This window comes from Callorhinus ursinus, unplaced genomic scaffold (assembly GCF_003265705.2).
Source record: "Callorhinus ursinus isolate GAN/ISIS: 27379988/994484 unplaced genomic scaffold, GSC_fseal_2.0 scaffold14, whole genome shotgun sequence".
In the NCBI taxonomy this organism is placed as follows: domain Eukaryota; kingdom Metazoa; phylum Chordata; class Mammalia; order Carnivora; family Otariidae; genus Callorhinus; species Callorhinus ursinus.
Genome location: NW_027397076.1, coordinates 2,533,013 through 2,557,826, shown reverse-complemented (window position 1 = coordinate 2,557,826; position 24,814 = coordinate 2,533,013). Strand labels below are relative to the sequence as shown.

The following is a 24,814-nucleotide window of genomic DNA, read 5'->3' as shown; positions in this document are numbered from 1 at the left end:
TCTGGAAAATAGGTTGTTCAGGGGATTAAAGAAATTAATCTGTAAAAGTACCTATAACAGCAGCAGGGACGTAGTAAGCAATTGATGTCAGCCATTTTATCATGACTGCATAAGTTAGGTATCTAGTATTTGAAGGACAACTCTGTTTCACAGGGGAGAGAACTGAGGCATGGAGAGATGGAGGAGCCCTGTGTCACACAGCTAGTAAATGATGGAAAGAGGGCCTGAACCTAAGTCTGCTCAACTGCACGGACTGTGGTCTTAACACAGCCGAAACTGCTTTGCTGTTGACCCTAGAGGTCAGGGTCTTGGTCATAGTAATTTGCTTAAGGAGTTCTAAGCCTAGGTGGAAGGGAAGTTAATGATGACTACAGTAATTTATGCCTACATGAATTTTGGTATCACAGGCTCTGGAGTCTGGGCATCTTAGTGGATGCAGGTCCCAAGTAGAGACTGGGCGATGTATGGTTGCCAGAGCCCAAGTCTATCTGACAGTTTTTTTCTCCAAGCCACATTCTCCAGCCTTTCCTACTGACCCATAAGACATCTTCATGTAAATTAGAAAAAGGGCAGAGGCACAGGTGATCAGAGAATAGGCAGACTCTCAGCTCCCACTTGGAGGGTACCAATATGTCTTTGAGCAGTGCACAAGCTGCACGACCTTACACAATGACCCTTACTCTTCTGCCTTAGTGTATGGTACAGAGAAGCACAGGAAGAGCATAAATTCGGCTGCATAAGAGACAAAGAATGGTCTCAGCATTGCCCTGATGCATGTGGTAGCTCTGGATGAGAGGAGGGAGCATAGAGGCTGTGCAGGCAGGAAGCTCTGCATGATCCTGATCGCCCAAAGCAAAGCAAGCCACACAGTTACTTTATCTCTTTATGTTTCTTTCTCTCAGCATGGAGGGTGGTAATAAAAGATGGCTGTATGGCTCTCTCTGGGGAGCTGAATGGAAGCCAAACCATCATATGGTGAACAAATGCTCCAATTGCCCAACTGCAGAGCTGCTGTTGCATGTTATTAAAATGGCAACAACCTCTCCCCTGACCCCTGACCCATGGAAATGGGTAGTCACCAGCCCACCCACCCAGAAAGCCCCTGTGCCCTGCCACGAACGGAGGCCCAAATACTGGCTCTAGCATTAAGAAAAAGCAGGGGGCGTGGTATAGTTGTAAGAACATAGTCTTTATATTCAGTCAGAGCTGGATTCAAACACCATCTCCACCCCTTGTGATTTGCTGGACATTGGGTAAGATACTGAACCGTTCTGAGCCTCAATTTTCCAAGTATAAAATACAGCTTATCATACTGACCATGCAGGGAGGATGTAAGAATTAGAAATAACAAATGCAAAGTGCCCAGCATGGTGCCTGAGACATAGTAAGTGCTTAAGATAGCTCCACAGTTAGGTCCTTTCACATCATCAATGAAGACTGACTGCAAGCCCACTGAGGGCCAGGTGCAGTGAATATCATACAGGAGGGTTTAAGTGGTTTCTCTAGGGGAATGACACTTGAACAGAAATCTGAAAGATGACCAGGAATTTTCTAGGTGAAATAGGGAGGAAACAACTTTCCAGGCATAGAGAACAGAATATGTGGAGACCTGTGGCCAGAAAGAATGGATCGAAGACCTGAGAAAAAGCTGATGTGGCTGATGCAGAGAGCACAAGGAGGCGGCCAGGGAGGTGGGCAGGGACTGGAGCATGCAAGCCCTCATGAAAGGATTTTAACTGATGGAGTGACATGATCAAATCAGAGTATTAAAAAGCTCATTCTAAAAAGGATACACATTGCATGATTCTAACTACACAATATTTTGCAAAAGGTAAAACTATAGAGACAATAAAAAGGTCAGTGGCTGGTAGGGGATGTGGGGGGAGGAAGGAATAAATAGGCAGAGCACATGGGATTTTTAGGGCAGTGAAACTGTTCTGTATGATATATGGTAGATACATGCCATGATACATTTGTCAAAATCCATCCAATATGCAACAGGGAGAGTGAACTGTAATGTAAACTATGGACTTTGGATGACTCTGACCTGTCAATGTAGGTTCATGGACTGTAACAAATGTACCATTCTGATGGGGGATGTTGATAGTGGTAGAGGCTGTGCACATGTGGGTATTTGGGAAATCTCTGTACCTTCTGCTCAATTCTGCTGTGAGCCTAAAACCTCTCTAAAAAAGTAAAGCCTATTAATAAGGAAGGAAGGGAGGAAGGGAGGCAGGGAGGCAGGAAGGAAGGAAGGAAGGAAGGAAGGAAGGAAGGAAGGAAGGAAGGAAGGAAGGAAGAAAGAAAAAAAGAAAGAAAACCCTGGCTGCTGTGTAGAGAACAGATTGGAAGTGGGCAGGGAGAATGGGGAGGACCAGTCAGGTTTTTCTGTTTTCTTGCTGAGCTCCTTGGGGCAAGTTGCTCTGAGAGCTTCAATTTCTTCATCTGTGATATGGGGACAAACATATAAAATGACACAGTGCATAGGAAACGCCTCGCGGAAAGCCTGGCACCAGACAGGCATTCAGTTCACACCGGCTGAATGTGAAGGAATAAGTGTGACAATGTGAAGAAGAGCAAAGCACGTAAGGATACAAAAGCTCTTTGTAGGGGGATAGTGAACATCCTGTGATGGTAAAACACAGGTAGCTTCATAGCAGGTAAAAAAAAAAATCTGTTTATTAGCAAAGGCAAAAGTATTTATGAGAGTGCATGCCCCCGGGCTAAAGCTGTTTTGTGCTTTGGGGAAATTAGGAGCAATCATTGCTAAGATTTATCGAGCGCTAACTATGTGGTAGGTACTGTTGAAAGTGCTTTATGTGAATAAAGCCCATTTCATTCCCTCAACCAGGCCGTCCACTGAGTACTCTAACAACCTCTGTTTTGTATCTGGGGAAACCGAGGCACAGAAAAATTCATCAGCCTGCCCAATGTAAGTGACAGAACTGGCTTGAAAGAGGATGGAAAGATTCAAAGCTGAGTTAACTGGGGAAATAGGCTGTGCCAGCACACAACAGTTACAAGATGGCACAAAGCAGACCAGCTATGATCGAGGATTACGTCACATGGGAAGGAGTATGGTATGGCTGTTAAGAGCAGGCATTAGAACTGGCCTGCCTAGGTTTAAATCTTGGCTCTTCCACTTTCTGTGTGACCTTGGGCAAGCGATTTAGCTACTCTTTGACTCAGTTTTCACATCTGTAATGGGGGATTGTAAAAGGCCGTATCATATGGAGTTGTGTTGAGGATTAAATGGTAAGATGCATGTAACTCACTGGAAAATAGTAAGAGCTCAATGTATGTTTCAGAGCGAAGGAGGACAACAAGAATTTCTGAAAGCATAAACCTGGGGCTTCAAACAAAGGGTGGGGCTCAAACTCAACCAACACCCAGCTAACGAACACCCAGTTATCAAGTATGATGGTAGGGGCCAGCTGGCTGCAGTGATGAAAGCAACATGACGTCTGCCCTCGAGGACCTCTCAGTCTGGTGAGGGGGAGGTAGCCTCAAATGCAGAAAATAAAATGCAGGATATAAAAATCACTCACACAACCAAAATAGTGCCAGTCACCATCCTAAGCACTAGGGACATAGTGACTTGCAAAACAGACGAGGTCCCTGGACTCAAAGAGCTTATATTTTCATGCTGGAGACAGGCAAGGAACACCTTCCATATGGGCCTTGCAGACCATGATTAGGACTGTGAATTTCACTCTAAGAGGGATGGGAAGTCCTTGCCAGATTTTAAACATGGGCTTGGTATCTGATTAAATTTTAGAAGAATCGCTCTGGTTGCTGTTCAGAGAATGGATTGAAGGGGGATGAATGTGTCCTCAAACTCTCTGCTACTCCTTTCATGAGGAGGTGGGGTCTCCTTAAATCTAATTTTCCCCTGTGCCTGTCTCCGGCCACTAGAACGCGGCAGAAGTCATGCTGTATACCTTCTAACTCTGGCCTTTAAGACACTGACACCTTCCCCCCTCTTGTAACCTGTCCTCTTGAAAACCAGCGGCCATATGAGAAGTCCAGCTCTCCTGAGACTGCACTGCTAGGAGGAAGTGTAACAGTCAAGTGGAGAAGAAGGGATCGTGTGGAGGAGCGCTGAGGCCCCAGGCATGAGTGTGAAGTCTACTTGGGCCTTCCAGCCCAGCCAAGCCACAAGCTGCATGCTAGCCTAGCCAACACTGCATGCAGCCGAAGTACTGCCTAACCAAGCCCTGCCCAGATTCCTGACCCACAGATTGCAAGCAAATAAAATGGTTGTGGTTTCAAGCCACAAAGTTCTGGGGAAGTTTGTGACATACCAATTGAGATGTGGGTGATGGCAGAAGCAAGGAGACCAGTGAGGAGGATACTGCAGAAATCCAGGAGAGAGAGAAAGTAACTCGGCTTATGGTAGGAATGGCGATGGAGAATCAGGAAAATGGTACCAAGAGAAAGTTACACACACACCACCATCATCATCGGTGGGAGAAACTCAGGGGTCTGGAGACCCTGCACGCCCCATGACGTTGGCACTGGTTCCCTCTCTGAGGCTACCTCCTCCAATGAAGGACTGGCTGCCCGAGGGTTGACTTTGCTGTCAGATGCTTCACTGCCATCAGGATAGGCACTACAGAAGACACATTCCAGACTGCCAGAAAATAGGCTTAAGGCACAGAAATATTATTTATTAGCAAAATGAAAAAATGTCCCAGGAAAAAACTGTCCATCTTGATATAACATCTAATGTTTATATACGACTTCATAGTTTAGCAAGTATGCTCAGACATACGACCTCCTCTGATTCTATCAATTGTCCATCCCCATTGACAAATGAGGAAAGAAGCTCAGAGAGGAAACAGTTACTGTTCTAAAGCCCCATAGGCATTAAGTGCTAGAGCTAGACTTGAACCTATAACTTCTCTCAGTAAGTTCAAATTTTATTTAGTATATGTCACTAAAATTCCCACATTTGTTTAAAACTACAGAGAATAAAATCATGCGGCATCCTGTGTCATAGTTGTCTGCCTTCTGCTTCTTTCCATAGGCTAGTTGTGCAATGGTTTTTAAAGTGTGGTCCAAGGAATTGGCAATTGAAGTCTTGTGGAGGGAGCTTGGCCCCCACCTAGGAAGCAGGCTTTCTGGTAATGGGGCCTAAGCATCTGCATTTTAGTAAGCAGGGCAGGAGGTTCCTAAATTCTTCACCTTCATGGGAAATTTTGAAAGTCACAGAATTGGTGGATCCACATGCCCTCAGGAAGCAGATGGATTTGCTTAAATGAAGAAAGGGTCGGAAAACAGTTTAGCAAAGTAAATGTATCCCTGTCTGGGGGCTCTTCTCACTCTTGCGTGGGGAGGGGGTCCCAGATACTCTCCTCCTCCCCCTCCCCCTTCCCACCAGGCAGGGAAGAGTGTGCAAGACAAGTGGTGGGGTGGCAGGGCGAGGAAGGGGTAGACTGCACATCTGAACAGCAGACACTGTTTCAGGCACTGGCAGACTTTCCCTGTTTTAGTCCTCTAACGCGGCATTATTTCCATTTTCCAATTGAAAAACCAGGGAATCAGGAGGTGGAGTTACTTGTGCAGTCTCACAAACAGCAAGTGGGGAGTCAAGATTGGAACCCAAGACTCCCTGACTCCAACCCTAGTGTTTTTCCCAGTATCAAGCTGAGAATCAGGTGGCAATCAGGTGGAAGGATAGTGTGACATGAAATCACAGTAGTTTGAACCCTTCTCCTCTACTCATTAGCTGCGTGGACTCAGACTAGGCATTGCCCTTCTTGGAAAGTGTCCATTTCTTTCAAAAGGGGATGAAATTACCTGCCAGTGGGAAGTACTGAGTACCCAGTAGCCTTTTAGTAAAAAGTAATTGCTTAGGAATGAGAAAAGGCCAGAATGCCAAAGCCAAAAGTGTGAAGTGACCATAATGGCAATTTCCTTCCTTTGTCCCTTCTTTCCTTCCTTCCTTCCTTCTTTCCTTCCTCCCTCCCTTTCTTCCCTTTTCTTTTTTTTTTAAGAGAATGAGAGCAAGTGTGGGCGAGGGGCAGAGGGAGAGAGAGAATCCCAAGCAGGCTCTGCCCCCAGCGCGGAGCCCGATGTGGGCTTGATCTCATGAGCCAAAGTCTAGAGTCGGACACTTAACACGACTGAACCACTCAGGCGCCCCATGGGTAACTTCTTCCATAGTGGACTGCATTAGCTTGGAAGCGGGTCCCCCGAGGGAACGTGAAATGGGACCCAGCACCAGAGCCATTTGCAGGAGTGGTTATAGCATGTGGGAAGGTGCAGAGGGCTGCAGGGGCTGGCTGGTAGTCTTGCAGGTCTCTCCCATCCCCAATTTCTATGATTCTGGGAATCAGGAGCCACACTGTTTTTCTCTGTCAGAGTGCCGCTCCTTCTCCTGGGGGAGTTGGCAGATCTGCCACTGGCCCGTTGGCTGGAGACGCATGGGCAGCAGAGCCTGGCATTTCTTTACAGACTGTCTCTTTCTTGTGCGACTTTCTTCCCGTTCCCACGCCCCACCTCTGCGAGTCCCCAGGGATCCTGCTTTCTCCTGCAGTGGTGAGGGCAAAGGCCCTGGGCGAAGAGATAGATCGGGGCCTTCCCCCTCCAAGGCTGCTCTGCTGGGACCCTCAATGATTCATTGTCCCTGGCCTCCCAGACCCCATCCCCTCCCAGGGAGAGGAGGCAGTAGGCGGTGTGCCGGTCAGCAAGTCCGCGCCTGGTGCAAGCTACGGCTTTACTTTGCAAAGTTGTGGGATTCTTATTCATTTGAAGAGTCGGCTGGTCCTGAATGCTTTCAGCAAAGATTTAGGCACTGTGCCAGACACTGGGGGTACAATTCAGAAAAACAGTCCTTAACCTGATCCTCAAGGAAGGTCCAGTCCAGTGGGAGACATGAGAAGTAAACAGTAATGATGAGATGAAGGCTGGTTCATTCCTTCACTCACTGAACAAATAGTTATTGAGAATGTTATATGTGACAGGCACTATTCTGGGGTCTGAGAATACAGTGGTAACAAAGTCCCTGCCTACACAGTCTTCTGTTCTAGAAAATAGTACAATAAAATCAATTACATCTTATTTATATTACATTAGTCATCTATTATCTCTCTAGCTAGCTAGCTACCTACCAATCATCTATCTATAATTTCACAGTAATAAATGCCTAAAGAAAAAAGTGCTCAGTTGGGCCTCGAGAGCAGAGATAGTATGTTCTGGCAAGTCTCTCTGAGGAGGCAGGATTCGATCAGAAATTTGAAAGGAAGTGAGAGGGTGAGGCATGGTGTTTCAGGATGAAGGAAGCAATTGCAAAGACTGTGCACCAGACACCGCTTTACCTACTTCATACAAATCACTCTAGAAGTAAGGACCACTCCTTCCCTCTTCATAGATGGGGAAACCAAGAGCTAGAGAAGAATGGAGACACTTATCCATGACCTTGAGGCTTGTGGAATGTGGGGTTTGGACCCACCCCAGGGAGCTGTCCCTCACCTGTGTGCGTGTCTGCCACCAAAAGAGAGGGAAGCTCCTCTCCCAAACCCACAGGGCTCACTCTGCTCACTTTATTTAGATTTCTACCTAAGTCACCTTCCTGCTCATGCTTCCTCAAATACCAGTCCCTATGTCTTCTTTTGCTTCAACCCCCATTTCTCATGACCTGCCATTAGAATGCATATCTGTTTGTTTGTTTTCCACTTTCTGCAATTTAGATCTCAGCTCCACAAGGGCTATTGTCTATTTTGTTCACTGCTGTATCCTCTGTGCCTGGCACATCTTTAATGAGTAAATGAAAGGAAAGCAGGCAAAGCTCAGTGGGTGTGTAACCATTTAGGAGAGTTAAAGGGAGCACTTTTCCAAATAGACACAGGCACTGGGGTGAGAGCAGAAACTGCACTCTACGTAATACTTGCTGGAGTGTGCCTGGCACTCTGAATTTGCTCAATAAATATGTGTTGAATGAATGAATATCTGGAATTTTAAATTCTAGGTTCATGAAGCTCAGAAGACTCTAGGCAATTATGTGTGAAATAAAGAGTCAAGGACATTATAAAATGTGCTCTGATGGGATGTTTGAGAGTTCCTAGGACAGAGACAGGGAAGTTGAGAGCTGACTGTGGCTCAGGAGCTAATGTGCTAGGAGGTTTGAACAAATCACCCTCTTCCCTCCCTCCCTGGCTACCACTTGCCCATCTGTAAAATGGGAACACACAGAAAAGGGAAGAGGGATTCTTCTAACTCTGGACCTCTAAGATTTTATAAAATATCCTCTTCTCTGGGATGGGTCCACACATCTCTGTCTTGCCCCAAACATCTTCCCTGGAAACAGTACGAATGGGGTGGGTACCAAGGGGAATATCTGAGTCTTTGATGCCTTTCCTCAACGTCTTGTGTTACTTATGCTTTTTGGCTACCTCTCTTCAACCCTCTTTGAGGTCTGACCTTCTAATGAGCGGATGCACATTATCAGCCGCTGTGGTTTGAACGGGTGCCTGTAATTTAGTGTTGCCTAATGCTGGAAACTGAGAGCAGGGCTTGTGTAATTAGCCTGGGGCCTCATTAACGTCTGCCTCCTTGGGTATTTTTCATTCCTGATTTCTCCTGTCCTGTATTTTGAATCCCATCTGTCTGTATAGGCACGGCTGCCCTTTTTTTATCACTCCATTGTGGAGACAGTTTTGAATTTGGGCCCAGAACGGCCACGGCCATCACAAAGCATGAATCTTAACATGCCCTGGGATGGCCCCTGCTCCGCTTTCTAAATAGAATTTTGCAACTTTACTGAGAACCTGGATGTCTGGACTGCTCTTAAGCACCTCGGGCTGCCTGGCAGCGCACCCTTAGTTTGGGAATTTGACAAAAACCAGAGTAAGGGACTCTACCATTTTAATTGCTATAATTACTGATGACTTAACCAACTTGTGTGCAATACTTTGCTATTTATAAAACACTACTAAAATCTGACCTCGAACAGAGACTTGTTCTGCTTTGTTCACTGGTGATTTCCTAAGAGAGTTACTCTTTTTTTGTGCCTCCTGCCCCAATTCTGTGGGGCATCTGTGGAAGGCATCAACCCGGCTTTCTTACTGCTTAGCTTTGGCCAAAATGAGGCCCCAGCAGGAGCCTGGAGGGCAGGGGAAGGAAGGATGGTGGTGTTTCTTTCTCGTGCCCACACTGCTTCAGTACCATGACTCTGGAGGTAGCTGAGTTCCTCCACCACTGCTGGTTCAAGTGGGGGACTCTCTCTCTCAAATCTAGGTGAACCCTACTAGATTAAAACTACTAATTCTATTTCCTCTCCTGCCCCTTCATCCCTGGGGATGATAGTTACTTCCTGTTGTTGTTAGATTCTGGATGCATCATGTTCCCTTAGCTCCACACGCGCTCCTCTGTAAGTGGTTCCTTCATTATAATCTTTATTTAACCCATTTGGGGGTGAACTCTGCTTTCTGCCTAGCCCCTGTCTGATATAATGCCCAATATCTGGAATAGAGCCTGCAACCTAGCAGGTCCTTAATAAATATTTATGGAACAAATGAGCAAACTTTTCACCAAAACTATGTAAAATAATATGATTACCTTTTAGAGATAAAGAAATGAAGGCTCTGAGAGGTAGATTCTCAGATCTGAGCAACACATTTCTAAGGGAGAGCAACACACACATCCTATACCCTGGATGAGCTTGCATCACACTCAGTGTCCTGGAGAAATCTCTGGAGAAAGCCTGATGCTTTCTGTATAGACTCAGAGCCCATGCATGCCATGCCAGCCTGGGGTAGACTCAACAGAGCCAGATGCCATGGAGTGGACAGGGGTAAAGTGAGGAAGAGATAACAAAATCTCAGGATTTAAAGACACTTGGAAATACACTTGGCATAGAACCAGAAACCACGGTTCAAATCCAAGTGCTGCCACTTCCTTTTTTCCCCAGCCTTATCAAGGTGTGACTGACCAATAAAAATTGCATATATTTAAAGTATACAACATGTTTTGATATATGTATACATTATGAAATGATTATGACAACCAAGTTAATTAATATATCCATCACCAAACATAGTTAACCATTTTACTTCCTGCCAAGAGCACTTGAAATCTACTTTCAGCAAATTTCAAGTATACATTATTATCAACTACAGTCACCATACTGTACATTGTCCCCAGAACGTACCATCTTATAACTGTAAGTGTGTACCCTTTGACGCTTCCCATTCCCCCAAATCTGCCAGCCCCTAATAACCACGATTCTATTCTTTGTTGCTATGGCTTCAGCTTTTTCAGATTCCACATACAAGTGAGATCATGCGTATTTTCCTTGTGTGTCTGGCTTAACTCACTTAGCATAATGTCTTCCAGGTTTATCCATGTTGTTGCAAATGGCAGGTTTCCTGCTTTTTTTAAGGCTGAATAATATTCCATTGTATTTGTACCACATTTTCTTTACCCATTCATCCACTAACAAATATGCAGGCTGTTTCCACATCTTGGCTACTGTGAATAATGCTGCCGTAAACATGGGAGTGTAGATACCTCTTCAAAATAGTGATTTTATTTTCTTTGAATATACACCCAGAAGTGGGATTGCTGAATCATATGATAGCTCTATTTTTAATTTTTTTATGAAAGATTTAACCTCCATAGTGTTTTCCATAGCGCTTGCACCAATTTGCATTCCCACCAATAGTGCATGAGGATTCCTTTTCCCACATCCTCACCAACACTTGCTATCCTTTGCCTTTTTTTAATAGCCATCCTAACAGGTGCACGATGATATCTCACTGTAGTTTTGATTTTTTTTATTAAGTTCAATTAGCCAACATATAGTACATCAGTAGCTTTTGATGTAATGTTCAATGATTCATTAGTTGCGTAGTAGTTGCACTGAAGTTTTGATTTGCATTTCCCTGATTATTGATGTTGAGCATCTTTTCATGTGCTGGTTGACCATTTGTATGTTTTCTTTGGAAAAATGTCTACTCAGGTCCTTTGCCCATTAAAAAAATTTATATTTGGTCTTTTGCTCTTGAGTTGTATGGGTTCCTTATGTATTTTAGATATTAACTCCTTATCAGATAGATGGTTGGCAAATATTTTCAGATAAACATTGTCTTTTCTTTTTGTTTATTGTTTCCTTTGCTGTGCAGAATTTTTTAGTTTTACTCTTGTTATTTTTTTTTAGTTTCATACAACTGTGGCCTAAAAAGATACTTGATGTTCTTTCAATCTTCTTAAATCTGCTAAAACTTATTTTGTAACTTATCATATAATCTATCCTGGAGAATGTTCCTTGTGCACTTGAGAAGATGTGTATTTTGTTGCAATTGGATGCAATGTTCTATGTATGTGTATGTCTGTTAGGTCCATCTGATCTAAACTGTACTTCAAGTCCAATGTTATCTTACTGATTTTCTGTCTCAATGATGTAACTGTTGTTGAAGGTGGGGTACTGAAGTTCTCTACTATTATTGTATTGCTGTTTATTTCTTCCTTCAGACTTGTTAATATTTGCTTTATATATTTAGGTGCTCTGATGTTGGGTACATAGATATAATTATAATTGCTATATTCTCTGGATGAACTGACCCCTTTATCATTATATAATGTCCTTTGTTGTCTCTCTCCCTGCTGAGCAGGGAGCCTGATATGGGGCTCAATCCCAGGACCCTGGGATCATGACCTGAGCTAAAGGCAGATGCTTAACCAACTGAACCACCCAGGAACCCCTCCATTTACTTTTAAAGTAGTTATTAATAGGCAAGGACTTACTATTGTCATTTTGTTAGTTGTTTCCTGGCTGGTTTATAGTTCTTTTGTTCCTTCTTCTCTTGCTGTGTTCCTTTGTGATCTGATAATTTTCTGTAGTGGTATGCTTTGTATCCTTTATTTTTCTGTTTTGTGTATCTACTATAGGTTTTTGCTTTATGGTTAGCATGAACCTTACATAAAACATCTTGTAACAGTCTATTTTAAGCCAATAACTTCTTAACTTCGATCACATACAGATTCTCTTTTACTTCCCCCTTCCTACATTTAATGTTTTTGATGTCACAATTCACATTTTTTATATTGTGTATTCATTAACAAATCATTATAGCTAGAGTTATTTTATAATTATATAGTTATTTAAAAGACATACTTTTTTAAAAAAAGACAAAATACTTTTGTCTTTTAACTTTTATACTAGAGTTAAAAGTGATTTACACGCCACCATTACATTATTAGAGTATTCTGCATTGGACCAAACACTTGAACTTTATTGATGAACTTTATACTTTCATATGTTTTCATGTTACTAATTAGTGTCCTTTCATTTCAGTAAATTCCCACTGACTAAAAGTCAGGTGCTTGGATCCCCACAGTATTTTCCTACCAAATGGCTGTGGTACTTTTGCATATCACTTATAAGGAGGAACTTACTACTTCTTTAACCAGCTCTGACTATGAAGCGATCTCCCCCTTGTTGAACAGGTGGTCCAGTGCAGTGGTGCCCCACACAGGCTCTGAGGTCAGACTGCCTAGGTTTAAATACTAGCTTTGCCACTTAACGGCTGGAGGCCTTGATTTCATTACCCAACTCATTGGTGTTTCAGCCTTCTTATCTAGAAAATGTGGATTATAATAGTACATACCTTATAGAGTTGCTGAAAGGATGAAATGAGTCAATACATGTTAAGTGCTTGGAACAGTGCCTAGCACGTAGGAAATGCTATAAAGTGTTTGTTAAATAAATAAAAATTCATGAATCTTGTATGTGTAATTCAAGCTGGCTTAATCAAAAAGGGATTTTTTTTTTTTTTTGGCTAAGGTTTGGAGATGAATCTGGATCCAGGGCCTTGAATAACATCATCAGGTCATTCACTCTCCCTGGGCTGTATTTTCCTTTGCCTTGGCTTCAACCTCAGCAAAGCCTTCCCTCAAGGGAAAAGAAAGAGATGGCCACCAGCAGCTCTAGGTATCCATCCCACCAGCTCAGGAGCCCCAGCAGAATGGACACGTGTCTCCCACCCAAGGGTTCCAGTAAAAGTCTCACAGTGGATTCTCATTGGCTTGGCTTAGATCCCATTGTAGTATTCTGATTCAGTCTGACACCACCTGACATCAGCTCTAGACACCACACAGACTGTAAGTTGGGGAGGGATCACCCAAATGGAAAATCTAAGTGCCGTTCCCCAAAGAAGAAAGAATGGATGCTGGAGAAAACCAGCTGTGGTCTGCTCTACCACCCATCCTGGTAAACTTTTCTGAAGGTACTTCCTATGAATACTACTTCAGAAGATGTAGGCCTTGCTCATATCACACACTTGAAAGTGATTAAAGGCATTTTCAATGCAACACCTAAGTCTCTTTGAAAGCATATACTGCAAGTCAAGAGCACTGCTCAATATTTCTACTTTGGGAAATCACAGTTAGAGCCTGAAACAGCACTACATGGCAGAGGGAGATTCTTACTGACTCCCTGCCTGCAGAACACACCATGAGTTGGGCCGATTGGTGTGCATATTTTCCCAGGTCTGTAACTTGTGGCTTGCCAAAATGAGCTGTCTAGCTGAGACGTTAAGCACCATCCTCGGCATGGACAGGATAAACTTCAACAGCCCCATGGACCCCTGAACCCAGGGCTTTGGCCATATTGGCACTGCCCTCACAGCTCTGGCTATTCAAGGTATGGTGTTCTACTGGCCGCAACAGCATCTGGGAGCTTGTCCAAACCCTTGCTGCTCAAACTGAGGCTGCAGGTCTGGCAGCATTGGCTTCATCTGGGAGCTTGTAGGTAATTCAGAATCTCAGGTCCTACCTGAAAACTTAATGACTGAGAATCAGCACTTTATCAAGATCTTTAGGGGGTGGATATGCACTTAAAATCTAGAAAGCACTACTATATTAGTTTTCTAGGGCTGCCTAAAGAGAGTACCACAAACTGGACGGCTTAAAACGACAGAAAAGCATTCTCTCACAGTTCTGGAGGCTAAAAATCTGAAATCAAAGTGTCAGCACGATTGGCTTCTTCTGAGAGCTGAGAGAGAATCTGTTCCATGCCTGTCTCCTCACTTAGGGTGATTGACAGCAGTCATTGGCATTCCTTGGCCTGTAGACACATCACTATAATCGGCTTTCATCATCACATGGCACTTTTCCCTGTGTCTCTGTGTCAGGCAGCACACCCAGCCCCAGCTGACGCAGCTCTCTGGTGAGAGCTATCCGGGGAGGTGCCCCATCAGGCTGCGCACTGGAATCACCTAGGGAGTGTTAAAACTACAGATGCCCAAATCCTACCTTCAGAGAGTCTAGTGAAATTGGTCTGGTATATTGCCTGGCTATCAGGATTTTAAAACATTTTCCAGGTGATTCTAATCTGTAGCCAAATTTGAGAACTAATGGGATGGACGTTCTTGTTTCTATGTATTACAAAATAAGACAATTCAGTTCCTTTTCCAGAAAGGGAAGCAGGGTATAAGCACAAATAAACTTGATATTTTCTGAAGTATAGTTTGAGGCATTTTTGTTTGGTGCTCATGAATTTAAAATTACTGTCTCTTTCTTATCTTTATGATAATGAATTACTTCCTTTGCCCTAGTAACACTTTTCACCTGGAGTCTATTTTCTCCCCTGATATTAGTACAGCTCCATCAGCTAGCTTTCTTTTGACCAGTTAAACGGTATATATATATATATTTTTTTTTTTCCCATCCTTTAACTTTCAAACTTTCTATATTCTTATGTTTTAGATGAATATCTTGAAAGGAATATAGCTGGATTTTAAAAAATCTACTTCGAAAATTTTTATGTAGATGCTCTATAAACTAGAGCATTCAGTCCTTTCACACTTAATGCAATTAATGATATATATTGATGATAATAAATATTTAACAATTCGTGGGATACTTTGTGGAGGTTGTAGTTCTCACAAGTGACCATGAGAGGGCAACTCCAGTGGACTCATAGGCATTTACAGCCTTGAAGGGACAGAGGAAACCAGGCGTTTTCTCTCCGGGGTTCCACCACTGCTTCCAAGGGTGTGCCTTCCCTATAATGTTTGGGCATCCTCTGACCATGGGAAGAGCAAGGATATGAGCTGGGGGACAGAAGTGTGGTGAACTGGGGGACAAAAGAGCAAGCCAATGGTCTGCCCATCCATGGGGTAAGTGGAGCTGAAGACATTCATTGGGCTGAGGGCAGAAGCTATTCACCGTGTATAGAAAATTTCCAGTCTTTTAATAGCCAGCACTGCTGTACAAGCTATTTAGAATAGTATCAGTCTGCTTATATATTTGGATTCAAATCTACCATCTTATCTTATTTGCAATACACATTCTATGTTGGTTTTTCTCCCCTTTCAAGTCCTTTTTTACTATTTCTTCTATTCCCTCTCTTGTAGCTTTTTTAAAAAAATATTTCATTTGTTTATTTGAGAGAGAGCAGGGGGTGGGGTGGGGGAGGAGCAGAGGGAGAGGGACAAGCAGACTCCACGCTGAACGCAGAGCCCAAGGCAGGGCCCAGTCCCATGACCCTGAGATCATGACCTGAGCTGAAATCAAGAGTCCGACACTTAACCCACTGAGCCACTCAGGCGCCCCTCCCTCTCTTATGGCTTTTAAGTTTTACTACATTCTTTGTTTTTTTCTAAGTAATTACCCTGGCAATTACCTCATGCGTCTATGACTTTTCAAAGCCTGTTATTAATCAATACATTTACTTACCTCCCTGAAAATACAAGGGCCTCAGAACACCTTAATTCTATTTCCTCCCAGCCCATACTACCTTCCTGTCACGTATCTTAATTCTTCGTGTATTTTTTAAATCTGTAAGACATTATTATCATTATTTAAAGACAATATTTATTAACATTTACCACCTTCTCTGTTGTACACATCTTCTTGCAGCTCTATGTTATTCTGGGATCATTTTCTTTTTGCCTAAAGCATGTTCTTTACAATCTTCCTTAGGGTATTCTCTTTGTAAATGTTTTTATTTTGCCTTTATTCATAAAAAATGTTTCCCTGGAGATGGAAGAGCTTGGCAATTATTTTCTTTTGGCAACCTGAAGATGTCGTTCTACCTACCGCTACCACCTGGGAGCTGTCAGTCTGTTACTCCGAGAAAGTAATCTGCCTTTTCCTCTCTGGATGTTTTTAAGATGATGCTTTTTTTCATCTTTCTGTACTTACACTATTGTGTGTTGGTGTATAATTCTTTTTATTGATCCTGCCTGAAATGTGTTGAGCTTCTGGTTTTGGTGGTTTGGTATCCTTCTGAAAGGTTCTCAACCGTCATTTCTTAAAATACTGCCTCTGCTTCATTCTTTTTTTGAGATTCTGTTTAAATGAGAGACTTTCTCACAAGATCTAATAAACTCTTCCGCATTTCCTATCTTTTTCTCTCTGTGCTTCATTAGGATCATTTCTTCAGCTCTACATTTCACTTATTAACACCTTTTCAATGGTGTGTAATATGCTGCTAAACACAACACATCCAATAATTTTGGTTATTGTAGTTTTCATTTCTAGAAGTTGTATTTGATTTTTTTAAAAAAATCGGGTTGTGTCACTTTTTATTGTTATTGTTTTCTATTTCTGGAAGAAATTTTCAAACCTGATTTTTTTCGATTTACGAAGTTTTTTTTTTTTTAAGAACTGCTGTTTGAGAAGTTCGATATCTGATGTCTTTCAGGGTCTCTTTCTGTTGTCTGTTGTTTCTGTTTCTTCTCATTCGTGGTGTCTATGCCTGGTTATCTTTGACTCTGTGCTAGTGATTGTAAAAAAAAAATATCTGAATAATTATTTGAAGCCTAGGATGAAAGTACCTTCCTCTACATATGATTTGCTTTTACTTTGGGCATGTTTGGGATCACCATAAACCAAGTTTAAGGTTCCCTGGAAGACCAATCAAACTGCAATGCAAGCCACAATTACTTGTGAGGGCTCATGTACTTATAATTCACATTCACCTTGAAAATGTGGTCCTTTTGGGTCTCAGCTTATTGTGCGGAGGGCCCATCATTACATTCCCCACCTTGAGTGGTCTCGGACATTGATTTCTATCTCTCTTGTTCCTGCTAGGCTAGCAGAACCCATTTTCAAATTTGCCAGACTTAGCAAATACCCTGGAAAAAGGTAACTTTTGTACTCACTCATTTTTCTGAGTTTCCTTTTCCCCATCATTCTCTTTTTGGTAATTCCTTAATATCTTGCCAACTCTTTGAAGGCTTTCAAGATGATGATTATTTAAAACTTATTTTTTTAAGTTGTTTTCAATGGAAAAGTTGGTCCAAATAATCTAGCCCATCATTATTAGAAATGGAAAGCCACATAATGTCTTTCTTGGCACATGGTAGGCTCTCAGTGAATGATGGCTGAATTAGTTGAATTATCCTAATTACCCAAACATGGTCTCTTCTTTTGCATTTACAAAGACTGTTTCTTACCCTTACGATGCACAGAATGTCCATATTCCACCATTGACAAAGCTTAGAACCAATGCCACCTCTTCCTCAAAGTTCTTCCTGTTTTCTCTACTTCCCCAAATCTGAACCCTCGTGAGACCTGGTCTGTATTATTCTGGTTGCTTAATATATTAATATTAGAAATATAGGTAGAAATGTATTAATAGGTAGAAATATATTAATACAACTCTCATCTCTTCTGTGGATTTGTACTTTCTTGACTTTTCTGGGCTTCTGAAGAATTCCCTCACTCTCCCTCAAGCTCAGCATACATTATAAACAGGTTCTTTGGAAAATGGTATATCCAGTACTTTTAGGTTTGATGTCCTGGGAGGGGATTCTTTGAACATTTAGATGACATAGGCTGGAAGCAGGCCATAGCTCATTCTAATAAACCCTTACGTTTGTACAGCACTTTAGAAGAAACAGGGCACTCTCACATACATGTCTCGTACTTGTGTGTTACAATCATCATGCTGCAGATGGGAATCAGAGGGTAAGAGAGACTAAATAATATACCCAAATAGAGTCACAAAGCCAGAAATGGAATCTAGTCTTTTCTTTGCAAGCCCAGGGCTCATTCTAGCACACCACCATTGCTTCCCTAGATTATTTGTGTTGTTAGTCATTCTTGTAGCAACAACACCTAAAACTCTCTGGAATAACACTCGGTATGTGAGAGTATATGTGGTGGAGAAGTCAGGTCAGAGGTAGCAGACAGAGGGGGTAGCTCTGTGAGGTACCCACACACGCCTCTCAAATGCAAGCTTTCTGTATCTCCGTCCTCCTTACCTCACAACCTTGGTCCCATTTCTCATGACTTGCATGTCCACCATACAGCCCCCAGTAACATAGGCAGCTAGGTTCACCTCTGAGAATTCAGCCTGAAGGAGAAAGCAAAACACAAAAGGAATCATCAAAAACTAATGATGCTAAAAACCACTAATATTTACTGGGTACTTGTATGTGTCAAGTACACACCTATGCCTCACCTGAAACTTAGGAAATTGGTAATATTATTTACTTCCCTTTCTGAAACATGAGAAGTCTGAGGTGCAGAGGCATGGTGCCATATCCAAGGTCACATAATTAATAAAAGGCAAAGTTAGATTGAAACCCTCCTGTCTCTGATTCAAGGACCCATGCTTTTAATCACTACTGATTTCTACTTCCTTGAAAGTAGAAGAAGCAACTCCAGCTTCAGGGCTATACGAGGCCAAAGGCTGTTCAATATAACATTTTCCCTAGATTTCTCCAGCTTCAGGTTATGCAGTGGTATAGCATCACAGCTAGTGATCGCTTATCCCTATTAGTGGAGTCCTTCTCATCACCTGCCCACTACTACCCCTTTTGGTCACGCCCCCCGCTTCATCCATCTCCAGGGTTACAGTAGAAGCACCACGTCTGTGCACTGAAATACTGCTCTCTCAGTCACAGCTGATGGGGCTGGCACCTGACCCAGGGTGGAGGAATAAGGTGCTCTTGTATTAGAATTTGAAACTGCTGAGTGATTCATGTAATTTCTTTCTAGGGCTGTATTTAATACACAAAACCCAAGTATAATTGAAGATCATGTTTTTTGCCATCTGGATTGGGAAAGTAGAGAAAATAAGGGGGCAGAGGGAGAAATGTCACAGTCACTAAGTGAGGGGCAGAGGCAAGAGGTGAGGAGTACTCTTGATGTTTATGTGCCAGCTACAATCCTGCCTTTGGGCTTAATCAATACCTCTGTATTTTTATAAATACATCTTTTTGCTTTCTAATTTGTTTAAGCAAGATCTGCTGAATTTCTGTTGCTTGTGACCAAAGCCCTATGGAATACATCCCTCCTACCAGATTATACACTCCCTGGGGACAGTGATTCCATGTTACTACAACCATCTAAGCTTCCTAAGGTAGCCATAACAAAGTACCACCACTAGGTGGCTTAAACAGCAGAAATTTCTTTTCTCACAGTTCTGGGGGCTAGAAGTCCAAAAATAAGGTGTTGGTAGGGTTGGTTCCTTTTGAGGGCCGTGAGGGAAAATCTGTTTCAGGTTTCTCTCCTTGGCTTATAGATGGCTATCTTCTCCCTTCTCCATCACATCGTCTTCCTTCTCTACATGTGTCTGTATCCAAAGACCCCCTTTCTATAAGGATACCAGTCACACTGCATTACGGTCCACCCTAACGACCTCACTTTAACTCTAGAAAGATCCTATCTCCAAATAAGGTCACATTCTGAAGTACTGGGGCCTAGGACTTCAACATGTGAATTTGGTGGGGAGACAGTTCAACCCGTAACCCCATCCTAGAAAATGCATAGTACCAAACTGTGCCTTACATAGTAGATGCCAAAAGCTATTTCTCAGGATTAAATGAATAAAAATAGCTTCTCATACATATGAAAAACTCACTATGTGCCAGATACTGTCCTAAGCATTTTACATGTATGAATTAATTTAATCCTCACACTTAACCAGATGAAAAAACCAAGGCAAAGAGAGATTAAATAACTTGCAAAACGTACGAAGTAGCAGAGCCAGCATTTAAACCCAGGCAGTCTGACTGCAGCCTATGCTTTTAACTGCTACACCCCACTACCCCTACTGCTTAGCTGAATAAGGCACTGGGTGGATTACAACTGGGAATTTTAGGGACCTAAAAATAGCCCAGTTGAAGAGAAAACCAAGTTTATATTGAAGGGAAATATCACTTCACAGTGATTTAAATGTATCCCCTTGGAAACATTTAACAGAATTATGACCAAAGACCTAGTCATCTCCCCAGATGACATTAAAGGAAACCCAGAGCGCTTATGTCTCTTGCTTTAATTAATAGCCTCATTATGTTGTGGCAAGGTGAAAAGCAAAGAGCTCCGTTAATGAGTCCAGGTTAGTAAATAGTGGTAATGACCTGTTTATTAAGTCTAATGCCCTAAAAATTCAGTCCCATCATGTTTAAGATACTTCACTGGCAAGATTACAAAGAAGAATTAGCAATAAAAGTTGTTGCATGAGTGTGCAGAGAAAAAGAAGTTAGAAGAAAGTTGTAACACAGAACACTTGGGTACCAAAAATTTGAAGAAAGGGAGTAAATCAGAATCTTGAATGATAGAATCTCCAACTCCAAGGTGGCAAAGCCCCAGAGGCTGTCTTGCTGCCCAAATGGAAAGAGATATCTGGATAAAAGACACTCAGGCTTGGATATACAAGTTAGAAGTTCATTGTATTCAGCTTAAGGTTTCTAGAATTATTTCCCAGTTATGGTTTATGAATAAGTATAGGAGGTAAATGCCTGGGGTGTTACGGTAGCAAGTCTCTGTTGGATCAAGCATAGAGAGTTGGGGTAGTGAAGAAAGGGCGCTCCTCTGCATTTTACTTTTTAAAAACTTCAACAAACAAAACTTGGAAATGAACATAGACGTATCCAAGCACTTCTCCTTCAAGATAGTATGATGGCCCTCTTGGTAGAATCTCAAAGAGCACCTATTTTTGAAGAGCCTCAGAGTTCACATAGAAACTGCAGTGGGTTGAACTGTCTCCCCCAAAAGATATGTCCACACCCTAACCCTTGATACCCACAAATGTAACCTTTTTTAGAAACAGGGTCTTTGCACATTTACATCTGTAATCCATCTGGAATTAATGTTTTGTATAAGATCTGAGGTAAGACTCAATTTTTCCATATGGTTATTCAAATACTTTGACACTATTTATTAAAAAGATTATTCTTTTACCAAATTGCATTGGTGCCTTTGTCAAACATCAAGTGACTTCATATGTGATCTATTTGTCTATCCTTGAGTCTGGTCCAAGTTGTCTCAATTACTGCAGCTTTTCAGGGAGTCAACTTGATATCAAGTAGTGTAGTATTCTAAGAGGGAAGCAGACCAAATAGGGCCCACCGATGACAGGTCCAAAGACAAAGTAGGATGACCACCCCCTTGTCTCAACCTGCTGATCAGACAAAAAGTCTTCCTACTCACCCGCTCCAAAATACAGTCCCTGGGCAACCAGATGACCTCAAAGGCTCTATCCTGAATAAACCAGTTGCATGTTTCCCTAATGATATGATTGGCCGAAGGGAATGTGTTCTATTCTCTGATTCACACCACAACCCACCATTGTGGCCAGATCTCTCAAAGAGCTCCTCAGAGGATCCCCACCTCTCTAAAGTTTAAAAAGAAAAAGAAAAAAAATCAAGAGCTCAGCCCCTTCAGCTTTGTTAGTGTGGTTGGCGGGCTGAGAGGTTAATAAAGTCAAGCACTGCTATGACTCTGAGTCTTGCCTGTACTGAGGAATGGTGCCTCCACTACTACAATGCTCACCTGCTCCTACCAATTTCCCTTTGCTCTATAAAGGAAATTCCGGGTTTCAGCACAGGTCTAAACATCCTCTATTATTTGAGCTTCTTTATGCCTTATTGAAAGCTTGAACCCACTATCTCAACTGCATTACATTTTCCCCTATCTGCTATGAGGAGCATTTTAAAGAATTCCTTTCCCTTATTTTTAACAGAAAGAAAGAACACTATAATGTATGGCTTTGGAAAATGAAGAAGGCTGTGTAGAATTTTGATTGTCAAGATTTTGTTTTGAAAGGGAAAACAGTCATGTTACACATTTGTGGGAGATTGTCTCTAGACATCATTAAAGACAGGCAGATTTTTGCAGAATTAGGCACATACAGGGACTTTGTATTTTGCTACTCTTGTTAAAAACCTGGTGTGGGAGGTTTTCAACACTGATCTCAATTATACCTGAAAGTGCTAGATTATCTGAGTTCTCTTGTTTGTGACTTTTAAAAACATGTACATGGAGGAATCAAAGAATAGTAGTTAAGGAACTGGACTTGATGTCTGGGGACCAGGGATCTAAATCTTGGATTTGACAATGACACAGTGACAATGACTGCAGGCAAACCCCTCACTCTCCACTGTAATTCTTTTCATCTTTAAAATGAATGAATCATAATAAACTGAGTCAATTATATCTACAGTGCCTTTCATTTTTATAGATCTTTCGTTCTCAACTAGTGTCCCCCAATTATCACTGAAGGAAAAAATCCGTTATCACATCACATCTTATGACAAAGGAATGCCAAGCAATAATATTTTTATTAGAAAGCTGTTCACTGCCTTATACCCAGCTTCAGGCACACAGTAGGAATCCAAAAATGCTTGTTGAATAAAGTGTTATTTTTATTTTTGATGAGCAGATACCTACGCATGCTATGTAGCTTGCCTTCTGAAACTCTATCCATTGCCAGATCCATTAGACCATGGCACTGCAGAGGGGGTATCCAAGCAGAAAGGAGGGAAGGCCCAACTTAAGTGTCTAGTAACACAAGCACAGGTTAAGAACACAGGGCTATTGGATCAATGGAATGGTGAGATGTCTTTTGTAGCTGGGGCATGGAGTTTATGGAGGAACATAACAGAAAACAGAGCTGGAAAGGTAGGTCAGAGACCAATCCAGAAGGATCTTGAACTCCCTGTGAAGGAACACAAATATCATTGTATAGTGCATTCATCTTCCCTTACTAGTATGTCTGTTACTTCATAACAAATTACCACCAAGTAAACAACTTCAAACAACACAAGTTTATTATTTCACTGCTCCGTAGGTCAGAAGCCCATACTAGTTTGGCTGGTTTCTCTGTTCTGGACTTCATAAAGCCCAAATCAAGGTGCCAGTCATCTGGGATTTTATTGGAAGACTCTGGGAAGAAAGTGCTTCCAAGTTCATTCAGGTGGTTTGCAGAATTCAGCTCTTTGTGGTTGTAGGACTGAAGTCCACTTCCTTGCTGGTGTCAGCTGCATTGTATGCCTCACAGCACTCTCCGTCCTCAAACTAGTAATGGCACACTGAGTCCTTCTTATTCTTAGAAATTTTTTTAACTTCCCCATCTGCCACATTTCTGTATCCAGCTAGAGGAAATTCTGTTTTTAAGGGTTTGTGTGAACTCACTTGGATAATCACTCTCTCTATCTTAAGGTCCATAACTATAATCACATCTGCAAAGTCCCTTTTGAGTATCATTTTCACTGGTTCCAGGGAGTGGGGCATTAACATTTTGGGGGAGGGCACTGGGAAAACTAGAGGCTGCAGAAGAGGGGAGTGGTTACATATTCAATAACAAATACTGACAGAGAATTTTCTAGTCTCCAAGCTCTGTTACAGGTACTAGATATGGTTGGAATCCTATCCACTAACAAAATCTCTTCTACAACTCACTAGATCAGAAGGCAATATAAGCACCTCTTTATAACTAAACTCAGGTCCAGTTCTGAAACACACATGCACATGGGTGCATGTGCACACACAACATGCACAGGAATAAGATGGAATGCATTCAGTTTCCTGTAGGGTCTTTGGCTGCATTCTCACTGGAACGAGCACCTGGCAAGCACGTGATGCCAAGTAGATAATATTACTGAAAGCATGGGGTATTCATGGCTGGTAACTAATAATTGCACTTGTTATGATAATGATGCTGATGACAGAATGGAAACAGTGATTGCAATCATCACTACGATAAGTTGAAGGGTGCTATTAGGCCAACAGATCAATGGGACAGAACCTGAAAGTGGGACTTGGAATTGGATGACTGAAGGGAATGTGCACACAAAACCAAGAATGTGTGGGAATGTGAACATGGCAGCTATCAGCCTTGACCACGAAGCCTGACTGAAGGAGGATTTCGACACAAAAGGATGTTGTCCAGAGTTCCTGAGGGGCAAGAAGTTGGCAGACAGACTGTTCTGGAATCCAAGCATGGCTGATAAGATACTAGAAATTCCTGTCAGTTTGTGAAGACCTATCTGGTCCAGACTGTACCCTTAAATGCTTAGAGTGTGCCCCTTTCCACAGCCTTAGGCATTCCACAGATTTTTCAGGAGAAGAAGGAGCGAGAAAGAGACAGACAGAGAGACATGGAGTTGATAGGAGAAGGTGGGCAGCCTCTGGTACCTTTTCTAATGTGAGGTAGTCAACTTCTGACCCTTGACCCCATTCTCCAACCTTTCCCATTACACCCCATGCAGAAGAACTGTTACTCTGCAGGTTGGGACATCATCATGCTACAGCTGACAGCGGCCCAGGTCACTGCTAGATTGAAAAGCCAGGCAAGCACATGTGATTCTGGCTTCTCTACAGCTGAGGGCCTGCTGATCTGGGTGGTCATGTCAGTTCCTCCCTCCTGCCTGAAGCTTCTCAAAGGTGCTCACCTCAGCATCTATCTTTTCCCTCTGCTGCTTTCCCTTCCATGAGTTGGCGGCAGTAAACTCTGATTCCCCGAAGTCCCAGAGGTCCAGCCTCTCTTTTCATAATTGTGTTCGTCATACCTTGGGCCTCCTTAGTAATAACAGCCACATGCATAATAAGTAACATCCACAAATGATCTGGAGCC

At 42.4% G+C, this 24,814-nt stretch overlaps 1 protein-coding gene across 1 annotated transcript in view; it reads right to left on the bottom strand.

The window, feature by feature from the left end:
* Positions 1–24,814, bottom strand: part of SYN3 (synapsin III) — a 445,616-nt gene that overhangs the window by 338,009 nt on the left and 82,793 nt on the right. Inside the window, exon 4 of the mRNA XM_025882043.2 lies at positions 18,216–18,307. Within this exon, the coding sequence (XP_025737828.2) occupies positions 18,216–18,307 (92 nt within the window). The remainder of the gene's footprint in view (positions 1–18,215; positions 18,308–24,814) is intronic.